The 12632-nt window shown below is 31.5% G+C and overlaps 2 protein-coding genes across 2 annotated transcripts in view; both read right to left on the reverse strand.

Annotated features, from left to right (window-relative positions):
- The window catches only part of LOC114327543 (nuclear hormone receptor FTZ-F1), an 824714-nt gene that overhangs the window by 774624 nt on the left and 37458 nt on the right, over nt 1-12632 (reverse strand). The window lies entirely within an intron of this gene.
- LOC126879053 (uncharacterized) lies at nt 8475-12303 on the reverse strand. Its single transcript, XM_050641943.1, has 2 exons — nt 11904-12303; nt 8475-11409 (listed from the first exon to the last, which is right to left on the reverse strand). The coding sequence occupies exons 1-2, from the start codon at nt 11911-11913 to the stop codon at nt 8924-8926; spliced, it is 2496 nt and encodes an 831-aa protein (XP_050497900.1). The 5' UTR covers nt 11914-12303; the 3' UTR covers nt 8475-8923.

A 12632-nucleotide genomic window follows, 5' to 3' on the forward strand; every position in this document is an offset into this window, starting at 1 on the left:
AAACCAATGGTCCAGATATTAAGAGATATTCAACTTAGCAATGACATATTAACAAGTAACTGTTTAAAACAAACAACAAACAAGCAAACAACAGGATGAATATATTGTTATTTGTATCAATAGATCTTCTTCTTCTTTTGGTGTCTATTCGTTTCGAATATTGGCGATCATTCTGGCTATAATTATTTCATCAACTGATGCTGTAAATATATTAGTAGTTGTTGTGGAGAACCATTTCCTCAGGTTCTTTAATCATGATATTCTTCTTCTCCCAATTCCTCACTTTCCGAATACTTTGCCTTGAAGGATTACCTTTAGAAATCTATAAATTTATATTAAAGCCGTTTATTATATTAGTGCCCTTTCTCATTATGTTTCCGAGATATTCTAACTTTCTCCTTTTAATCGTATACATCACCTCTCTTTCTTTCCCCATTCTTAGATAATTTTGTAATTACACATATTTTTTTTGATGTACTGCTCTGTAAAACGTTGAAAAATTCCTTGCAATATCTTCCCGCCCTGTATAACTGCAACCCAAGAAGTGAAATTGAGCAATACTTTTGTCATTAAGTCTGGTAGAGAGACATAAAAAGCGTCTGAGAATGTTTTTCGCACGTTTTTCGGCGGATCTCCTGTTCTCGTTTATTTTTTACTTTTTTTTTCAGTCAGATCAATGCACTTTCTGTGTTCGCACTCCGTCCCATTTTTGAAACATATTGTGTTTGATCTTAGTGCACATAATACCGTTGTCACTTTATTACAACTTCTTACAGTAAAAAAAAAATATGATTTTGATAGATTTATCAAAAGGCTTTTTGTGAGTTACCAGAAAAGGATAACTCTCTTTTAAAAATACGGTTAGTGAACTCAGTTCTAGGAATCTTTTATTTTAAGAACTGAGCTCACTATCCATAATATACAGGGTGTCCAGAAACTCTACCGACAAACGAAGACATATAAAGAAAGGATATTCCTCAGATAATTTTAAGACAATTTAACCCAATTCACCTAGTCCGAAAATGCTTCTTAAGGGAGCTAGAGCTCTTTGAAGATGGCGTCATGAAAGTAGTTTTTCTTAAATACCCCCAGAACGCTTCTATTTAGAAAAACGAAAATTGGTATGCATATTTATTTTTCAGAGATGAATCGATTCCATCCATTGCAAATTTCTAGTACCGGTCATAGGCGTCCGTTTTGGGTAGAGCAACGAGTATTTTATCGCATAACTTTTTTATCCTTAAATTTTATGCATTTTTGACACCGGATTATTAAATTGTGATGTATTCTAGTACTAAAAGGTACTCTTGCTTTAACCGCTTAACGCACCGATTTATTTGCAAAAATACGTCACACAATTATCTATTTATTTTATTACAGTAAAATAAACTACGAACAAGACTATTGTCACTAGATAATCTAAAGTAAAAAAAACGCATATCTTATTGGAAAAATATAAAATAACAAATACACTCATTTGTTCACCCGAGTTAATTCGGTTATGCAAATATAGAAACGTAGTTTAATACCGAGTTAACTCGGGTGAGTGCGTTAAGCGGTTAAGTCGGTAGGACACACCGTTTTCTAGAAAAATCGATTTGAAAGTTTTTCGTTTTTGGAATTTAAATTGAAAGAACTTTTCAACAAAAAGCGAAGTATTTTACCAACATAAAGTAAGAGTAATTTTTTGGTACTCGAATACCTCATAATTTAATAATCTAGTGTCAAAAATGCTCAAAAATTCAAGACAAAAAAGTTATGCTATAAAATAAATGTTGACCTACCCAAAACGGACGCCTATGACCAGTACTAGAAATTCGCAATTAATGAAATCGATTTATCTCTAGAATATAAATAAATGTACCAGTTTTCGTCTTCCTAAACAGTTTTATTTTGATTTTTTTTTTTTATTCAAAAAGCGAAAATTTTCAAATCGATTTTTCTACAAAACAGTGTGTCCTACCGATTTAAACAAGAGTACCTTTTAGTACTAGAATACTTCACAATTTAATTATCCAGTGTCAGAAATGCATAAAAGTTAAAGATAAAAAAGTTATGCGATAAAATAACCGTTGTCCTACCCAAAACGGACGCCTATGATCGGTACTAGAAATTTACAATGGATGGATTAGATTTATATCTTGAAGATAAATACGCGTACCAATTTTTGTTTTTCTAAATAGAAGCGTTCTGGAGGTATTTAAGAAAAACTAATAATAAGACGCCATCTTCAAAGAGCTCTAGCTCCCTTAGGAAGCATTTTCGGACTAAGTGAATTGGGTTAAATTATCTTAAAATTATCTGAAGAATCTCCTGTCTTCGTTTGTCGGTAGAGTTTCTGGACACCCTGTATAGAACCATCGAAAAAAATTCATAATTAACGTGGGCCATGAATTCATTGGCATTATTCATGATTATTCTTCTTTTTTTTTAATGAAAAAAGGCTACAAAAGTATGTTTATTTGGGCTATTCATAGTGAAAGGTAGGAATTTTTGTGTTATATGTTTCCCACAATCAATCTGTCAAAATATTCCCAAGCTGCATCAATGGATTTTATCATACGATTATAATATGATAAGATTCGTAAACTAAGGGCCGGTTGTTCGAACGCTAATCAAAAATGATCATTGTCAAATATTTAATTACTGTCACAACTGTCAATGTCAACTTTGATTTTGTTGCTGAAAACATAATTATTGATTACAATTATGAAATTAGTTAATCAATTATGTTAATAATTGTTATGTTAATTGATTAACTAATCTCATAATCATATTCAATTATATTTTGAGCAACCCAACCAAAGTTGACATTGACAGTTGTGACAGTAATTAAATATTTGATAGTGATCATTGTTGATAAGCGTTCGAACAACCGGCCCTTAAAGTCAAACAATTAGGCATGCACGTCAAAGATTTAATGACATCATAACCCACCCGGTACAAACTTGACAACAAACAAATTTTTCCTAGTATATTAGTTTTTTCGCTAAAAGTTTAGCAGGAAACCGCTGTTGCCAAATAAAAAAAAAACATATATGTATTTACCACAGCAGCTACTGGCTACACTGTTTCTCTTAGTCTTTAAGAGTGTGAAACAAAGATAACTATCTGTAATATAAGTGTCACAGTCATGTTGTCCTACAGAAGGTTATGTAAGATTTTTTTCTTTATTTTATTTTTTTTCCTCTTCTTTTATGGCCTTTGGGAGCTGTGCCCATTAGGGTGCATCGAAAAAATAAAAGTTGGAAATGTTATATCTAATAGCGTGAAAAAGTTGCTAGGATTATTTTTCAGCATATTAGTATTTTTAATCTTTTTTCTGAGCAAATTTTCTGCCCCCCACCCAACGACCTTGAATTTTATTATATATCTGATTTTTACGGAAATTTCAATTTATATTATTTGGAATAAAATATGTGCTAACTCGATCTAAGATCAATTAAAGAAAACTTAAAATGTTTTCAATTACAAATTTAAACGATATTTAAAGTTTTATTTGTTTTTTTAGTCTCCCCAACACCTTTGAAATGTCCCGCTTCGTGAATCCGCGCGTGTAATTTTCACTTATGTTTGGTGCGCTGCCTTACTTTGTTATTATTGTTGTTTGTAAATTAAAGATTTTTAAAATAGATAAACCAGGACCATGGGGAATAAAATCAAGATGTACTGTGGACCGCCCCATTTTTGGGCAACCACCAAATATACCTGAAAATGTTTTACCGAAATACAAACAAGCGATGAAGTTTTTTGGTTGCAAGAGGATAAAAAACTCAGCAAGAAAGATCCAGAATTTTCTGGTATTGGCGAACAGGTTGCAATTAAATTGGAGGAAATATGGAAAAAGGCTTTAATTCCAATAATTTAACATACAAGAATTATTCAGCTTTTAAAAGCCTATCATGACAAATATATGAAACTTATGAAACCATTTAAGCACAGACAAAACAGTGAATAATACAAAAATAAAATTCAATGCTTTGAACAAAACTAAAACTACACGTTTCGATCTTGCAGCATGCAATTGTGACACTCTGATTAATTGTCTTTGTAGCAAATTTTAAAAAGTGCCTCTGGATGAGCGCGAACTTCTATTAAATCAAAGAGGTCCCAGAAAAATGGTGATAAGCTCGATTGATAGGAAAAACAAAAACAAATATAATCAGAGAGAACAACGGTAAAAGAAGAAAGTTATCGACGCAAAGACAAAACTTTAGCTCAAGTAAAAAACAGTACCAAGTTTTATGGTCAATCGATCGTGGAAGAACACATAACACTTGTGCATGAGCCAGGGTGCAAATATTTCGGATATCGGTATCCGCTGTCTGATATATCAGAAAGTATCAAATCCAGCTATAGCATGTGACCAAACAGTCGTAAATACTGGAGCTAAGGGTGATGTAATACGGCTGTTAGAAGAACATTTTAAAAAACCGCTTCAGTGGTTTATATGTCTGCGACATTCAAATGATCTACCCCTTAGACATCAAAAGAAGTTTACCAGTGACCAAATCAAAAAACGTGAGGGTCTTCAAACTTTCCTCCTATAAAAATTTTGATTCAAACGACTACTTTGAGTTAATTAACTAACAAGAAACGTGAGGGTCTTCAAACTTTCCTCCTATAAAAATTTTGATTCAAACGACTACTTTGAGTTAATTAACTAACAAGAATAACACCTTACAGAACCACCTATATTCTCTTGATTTTCGAGTGACAATCTGCGAGATTTTATTAAGAATCCTAACTTAGACCCTTTTAACATTGAGATTGAGAAATATCACTGCCACAAACAATGTGTATAACGATGTGTCAAGCTTGTGACACAAGTTTCTCTAGCAGTTTGTGGAACGTATTCGAGGGATGGATTTATAAAAACTCGAATTGATTCCAGAAAAACTATGTCTCACTTTAATGCTAAATCGGAAGACATCTTCGAATAGATTGCTTTTACCATATTTTGGGTATATGCCCATAACTTGGGTGACGTCAGGGAGACGGATAAGTTAGGCTATTTTGTTATAAAAAGAATGTTTTAGTATACTTTTCTTAAGTAAACTTTTTAATTGCCTTGTGAAACCAGAAACCAGTTTGTTGAGATTGGAGTTTGATACAGTTTTTGAAGGAAAGGAAAGACGGTTTACTATGGAAAATAGTATACGCGTATACGCTGTGAGCTCGTACGTAGAGGGGATATTTACAAATTCGCGAACGCCAGTAGTGACGCCAGTTTGTAAACGTTTACCGGAAATTTGACATAAATGTCAAAGTGATTAATTTAAAATTAAAATTAAAAACATTAATTATAAACAATATTAGTTGGTCAAAGCTGTGGTATATATTTTTACCTTAAATATACTTACGTTTTAAATACTGAATTTAAGTTTTTTTAATGTTCCGTAATATCTAATTATAAATAATCTATTATAATCTTAGCGCCATCTACACGATTATTGTCAAAGTATCCGAAGTAAGAAATTGAAATTTTATCAATAGAACGTCAAAATGATTAGAAAAATCTTAAAAAAATCAATTACAATTTAATTACTTTTTTGCGTTGTAAATATTAAGCGATAACAATTAAATAATAAATTTAAAAATTACAAGTAAAAGTTGAATTAGTAACCGCTAGGAGCGACACCAGCGAAGCTCACAGCGTATACGCTGTGAGCTCGTACGTAGAGGGGATATTTACAAATTCGCGAACGCCAGTAGTGACAAGTTTGTAAACGTTTACTGGAAATTTGACATAAATGTCAAAGTGATTAATTTAAAATTAAAATTAAAAACATTAATTATAAACAATATTAGTTGGTCAAAGCTGTGGTATATATTTTTACCTTAAATATACTTACGTTTTAAATACTGAATTTAAGTTTTTTTAATGTTCCGTAATATCTAATTATAAATAATCTATTATAATCTTAGCGCCATCTACACGATTATTATCAAAGTATCCGAAGTAAGAAATTTATATTTTATCAATAGAACGTCAAAATGATTAGAAAAATCTTAAAAAAATCGATTACAATTTAATTACTTTTTTACGTTGTAAATATTAAGCGATAACAATTAAATAATAAATTTAAAAATTACCGGTAAAAGTTGAATTAGTAACCGCTAGGAGCGACACCAGCGAAGCTCAGAGCGTATAGGCTCTGAGCTTCGCTGGTGGCGCTCCTGGCGGATTACTAATTCAACTTTCACCGGTAATTTTTAAATTTATTATTTAATTGTTATCGCTTTATATTTACAACGCAAAAAATTAATTAAATTGTACTCGATTTTTTTAAGATTTTGCTAATCATTTTGACGTTCTATCGATAAGATATGAATTTCTTACTTCGGACACTTTCACAATTATCGTGTAGATGGCGCTAAGATTACCGTTTATTTCAATCAACGATATTACGGAACATTAAAAAACTTAAATTCAGTATTTAAAACGTAAGTATATTTAAGGTAAAAATATATACCACAGCTCTGACCAACTAATATTTTTTATAATTAATGTTTTTACTTTTAATTTTAAATTAATCACTTTGACATTTATGTCAAATTTCCGGTAAACGTTTACAGACTTGCCACTACTGGCGCTCGCGAATTTGTAAATATCCCCTCTACGTACGAGCTCACAGCGTATACGCTGTGAGCTTCGCTGGTGTCGTTCCTGGCGGATTACTAATCAACTTTCACTGGTAATTTTTAAATTTATTATTTAATTGTTATCGCTTAATATTTAAAACGCAAAAAAGTAATTAAATTATAATCGATTTTTTTAAGATTTTGCTAATCATTTTGACGTTCTATTGATAAAATATGAATTTCTTACTTCGGATACTTTCACAATTATCGTATAGATGGCGGTAAGATTAATATATTAATTTATAATTAGATATTACGGAACATTAAAAAAACTTAAATTCAGTATTTAAAACGTATTGTATATTTAAGGTAAAAATATATAACACAGCTTTGACAAACTAATACTTTTTATAATTAATGTTTTTAATTTTAATTTTAAATTAATCACTTTGACATTTATGTCAAATTTCCAGTAATCGTTTACAGACTTGTCACTACTGGCGCTCGCGAATTTGTAAATATCCCCTCTACGTACGAGCTCACAGCGTATACGCTGTGAGCTCGTACGTAGAGGGGATATTTACAAATTCGCGAGCGCCAGTAGTGACAAGTCTGTAAACGATTACTGGAAATTTGACATAAATGTCAAAGTGATTAATTTAAAATTAAAATTAAAAACATTAATTATAAAAAGTATTAGTTTGTCAAAGCTGTGTTATATATTTTTACCTTAAATATACAATACGTTTTAAATACTGAATTTAAGTTTTTTTAATGTTCCGTAATATCTAATTATAAATTAATATATTAATCTTACCGCCATCTATACGATAATTGTGAAAGTATCCCAAGTAAGAAATTCATATTTTATCAATAGAACGTCAAAATGATTAGCAAAATCTTAAAAAAATCGATTATAATTTAATTACTTTTTTGCGTTTTAAATATTAAGCGATAACAATTAAATAATAAATTTAAAAATTACCAGTGAAAGTTGATTAGTAATCCGCCAGGAACGACACCAGCGAAGCTCACAGCGTATACGCTGTGAGCTCGTACGTAGAGGGGATATTTACAAATTCGCGAGCGCCAGTAGTGGCAAGTCTGTAAACGTTTACCGGAAATTTGACATAAATGTCAAAGTGATTAATATAAAATTAAAATTAAAAACATTAATTATAAAAAATATTAGTTGGTCAAAGCTGTGGTATATATTTTTACCTTAAATATACTTACGTTTTAAATACTGAATTTAAGTTTTTTTAATGTTCCGTAATATGTAGTTATAATTTAATCTAAAAATCTTAGCGCCATCTACACGATAACTGTGAAAGTATCCGAAGTAAGAAATTAATATTTTATCAATAGAACGTCAAAATGATTAGCAAAATCTTAAAAAAACCGATTACAATTTAATTACTTTTTTGCGTTGTAAATTTTAAGCGATGACAATTAAATAATAAATTTAAAAATTACCAGTGAAATTTGAATTAGTAATCCGCTAGGAGCGCCACCAGCGAAGCTCAGAGCGTATACCCGTGAACGATCACATCAATCACTTATTTTGTATTTGTTGTCTTTTTCTATAAATAACAAAGTTTCTTATAGAAAAAGATAGCCAATACAAAATAAGTGATTGATGTGATCGTTCATGGGTATTCTTTCATTTTTCCGATTGTACATAATTACATATTACACTATTTCTATTTTCCCTAATTTCAAAAATTTTTCAAACATGTGACAACGTGTAACTGTGTAACTAGTGTCTAAACTAGTCTAAATGCATAGTATGTATGTATCATCTTATAGTAAAACTTCTGACTGCAAAATATAATTTCAAGGTTTGCGGGACGCGAAGTTGTGCCAAGTTCCGGAGATCGCAAAAATAGATATATCGTCACCTGAATGCAGAACTAGCTTAACTCACATTTAAGATATTTTACAGGAGAGCGATTTTAATGTTTCAATGTGTCATAATTTAAACAGTATTTGGTTAAATGGTGAAATTATCTCAGTATAGTATATTAGGAACCTTTTAAATGTGTTATTAGGAATGAGACGGATTAATGATAATTTTTTTATAAAAAGTGTGACTTAGGATACTACTGACTTATAAATTCTACTGCAGAACTATTGTAAGTGCGATGTTTGGTACATAAGCTACTTCTGCATTAATACATTTCAAGCTTAGAATAAATTTAAGATTAACATAGGATACAAATAAAAACAAAATCGGTAAAATTTAAAACTTTTTAATTTTTATTAAAGATTTACAACTCAAAATCAAAATACCAAAGAATACTATGAAATGGTCAAATTATTAAACTAACATATTAAATTAATCTTCGTCAGTTTCCTGTTCGGGAATGTTACTAGCTTGAAGATTAGTGAAAAAGTTATGGTATTCCGTAGGTATAACCTTGTTTTCACACAAAAATAATAAGTCTTTATATTTCGCGGCAGGAATTGGAACTGGTGAGCTTCTTAACATTCTAAGTTGATAGGTCTCTAATGAGTCTAACTTTTGGTGGCTCCTTTTCAATTCCAGAGTATTAATTTTTATAAAATCTTCTTCAAAACTATATTTAACGTTAAGTTGGTTTGGGCATTTTGGGTCAACCATAATAACTTTCAAATTATTAAATATGACTTTGCAACCAAGTTCAGTTTTATCCCAATTTTTTGTAGTTTTGGCTAACAGGTCCTTTAAATCGTAAAAGTCCGCCTGAGCCATTTCTTTAATTTTATAAGGTCGCACTTTACACGCAGTCCTTGCTAATGTGTACCACTGCTGTGGACTAAATATAGGGATTTTTTTTGCAGCTCTTTCGATAACCCCATGTACGGAGTCGCACTCATTTTGTGTATGTCCCTTTTCTAGAAAACTGTGAGTAATTTTAACACCATATTTGGCGGCACAATACATGTACAGACAATATATAAATCGATTGCGATTTTGTCCAGTGCAGTTGTCACTATAGAAACTGAATTCCTTAATTCCATTTCGTACCATTTCGTCAATGAAACTTAATATGCAACTACCGATTTCACAAGCACCCCTACATGCTAGCGATTCTGGCCACATGTAGCAGTATCCCTGTTTGTTAGCAGCATCGTACACAGTCAGATTGTAACATGCAAGCTTACGTCTATAGTAGAGGAGAGATACTTCAGCTTTAGGACATAACAATGTTTTTTGTAAGTCGTATATAGCCATGCAAAACGAATTATCAGTTTTAGCCCTCTCTTTATCTAGTTCTTTATTTGCTCTAGATAAGTCCTTGTTTTTAAGATGAGCTTCCATTGCAGAACGAAGTTCTTCCTTTTCTGACGGAGAAGAATTAGACAATTTGTTGCAAAAATCGCACTGGTCTTTTTTGGGAATGAAAAAACCCAAATTAAATTCATTGTTAAATACCTCTCTATATATAGCATAAGAAGCTATGGTATTTATATTGTTATCACTGCAATATGTTTTATATAAACGGTACATTTTGCTGATATTGAGGTCAGGTGGCAAATATTTTTTAGTGCTATTTTTTCTGCAATAATGGCTTTCAATCAAAGCAAATGACTTAATATGATGTCGTACTGAATCCTTAAAATGTTTTGGCAATCGAGAATTACATTGTACTTTACCTCGTAAATCTGCTTGTGGCGATATTGAATTTGAATGATGAGTTTTTTTAACTACTGTTTTGACGATTTGATGACTTATTCCCAGGGTATTTAAGAAAAATGTTTGACATACCTTGATTGTGTTGACTGGACAATTCTCTTGTGGAAAAGTATAAAAATACGACAGCTTTCTACGACTTTCACAAGTATCACCTTCTGGAAGCTCAACTGCATCCTTCTTTTTTCTGGGGTGTTTTGTAGGCTTCACAGTTAAGTTCCGCAAAACAAATTCTCTCTGATAATTAATATCTCCCAATTTCCAAAAATCTTGAAAAATCTGGACGCGATGTTTTTCCTGAAATTTCGTTTGACATTTAAGTCTGCATGTTGTGGGACATGGCGGTTTCATAATCCTTTCTGAAACCTGTTTAGACTTCCAATTTACATAGGCCTTGCCGGAGTTTCGTAATTTCTTTATTCTATTTCTCCTCCAATTATCTGGGTTTCTTTTTCGCTTACGAGACTTGGTGATATCTGGTATTTTTTCCTCAGACACTAGGGCATCCTGCTGGTCTAAATCAAAATCATTTGGATTAAAATCAACATCTGAGCTTCCATCTGTAGCATATGGGTCACTATTTTCATCAGTTTGATGTGAGATGGTCGGTAAAAGCTTACCGGTAGATGTGGATGGACGCGTAATATCATCTTGGTGCTGAAGGACCTGCTCTTGAAGGACACGTGTTGCAAAATTTACAACGCTAGGTGTAGGATTATGGGAATCTTTAGCTTCATCACGTTGCTGCAACCGTGGTTGTTCGATGGATGTTTGAAGATCTATGACGTTATCTAGAGGTGAACAATAACCCAAACAATTATTCGGAGATTGGCGATACTGCTCTGCTTCAGGTACTAGTAGGCTTATGGAGGTAGGTATTGGTAAGTCGTAATATTGATTATAATGTTGGGAAAACTGCTGTTCTATCGGTGTCTCGAGCTGGCAATACTGTTGTTCTTGGTGTACGGGAGAGTGTAGACATCTTAATTCACCTAGATCTCCGTAGTACTGCTGGTTAGTATACAATGTGGAAGGGCTTTCTACCGTAGCTATAGATATGGGACTACCTGCCGTATCATTACTTGATTCTCCAGAATTCTCATGTTGTGTTGGATTCATAGACATGGCCATTTTTACCATTAACGCACCTGCAACAAATTTACAATGAGCTTACAGTCAGCATAACAAGAACATATTAATTGCAGACATTTAAAATTAATTGATACAAATTAAAATACTCAGAAACCAGGACGTACGTTAAACCTTATTTCACTTGTTCAAATTTACAATTTTTGTCCCAATAATAATGTATCCCCAAACTGCCGTCTGTAGCAACGCATTGTTCAATATAAAGAATTATATATTATTTAATAACGAAATATGTATGTGTGGTTAGTAATTCTGCGATATTTTCTCAAATATATCATAAAATATTGTGAAATTCAACACGTGCCTAATAGTTATATACAATTTATAGCACGTGGCAGAATAAAAACACAGCCCTTTAATGCGTACCTACTTTCTACCAAAAGCATCTTAAAAACAAGATTCACAGTTTTATTAATTCACTTATTAGATAAAAATTAGATTCACTTAATAGATAAAAAACTACTAATAAAGCATATTTATTATTAAAACTTACCTCGTTTCATTATTGTTGTTAAAATTCACACTCACTGCAACTCTATTTGGCAAAAGAACAAACGTGAATATCCAACAAGACGATGGAAATGACTAACCGATAGCCGTTGAATTATCCTATGTAAATAGAAGATAACAAAAATAATGTTGGCGCGCATTGTTATTGAAAATGCAGAACAATCCTAACTGTATTTGTATTTACTTAGGATTATTCTGCATTGATAAAATAATGATTTGCTAGTTAGGATTATGATGTTCTATATAGAATTTCTATTAGTAAATTTAAAGTTATGAACTTAAGATTGTTCTGCATGAAAATATACGATATGTATTACCTTTATAAGGAATAAACGAAAAAAAAATTTTTTTTGAGTTAGGATAGTTCTGCATTCAAGTGACGATATGTGTTCTACAACATCAACAACTTCGCACCTATGAATGGCACTTGGAAATTAAAATTCAATAACTTAAAAATGATTTCACACTTAATTAGATCTGGCGGGAAGAATATGATAAAAAACGTTCATATAAATACACAGACAGTGTGTTTGGAAACAATGGAAGACATTTTTGAGAAAATAAATTTGTTAACAAAATGGCTACACTACAGCTACTTAAATGAGGACAAAATTATCAATGTTTGTCATAAAAATTATTTATTTAATCATAAAAATGTATCATCAGATTACTTAAAAAACGTGTAAAAATAACACAATATTATATTCCAAAA

The sequence above is a fragment of the Diabrotica virgifera genome, chromosome 1 (genome assembly GCF_917563875.1).
Source record: "Diabrotica virgifera virgifera chromosome 1, PGI_DIABVI_V3a".
In the NCBI taxonomy this organism is placed as follows: domain Eukaryota; kingdom Metazoa; phylum Arthropoda; class Insecta; order Coleoptera; family Chrysomelidae; genus Diabrotica; species Diabrotica virgifera.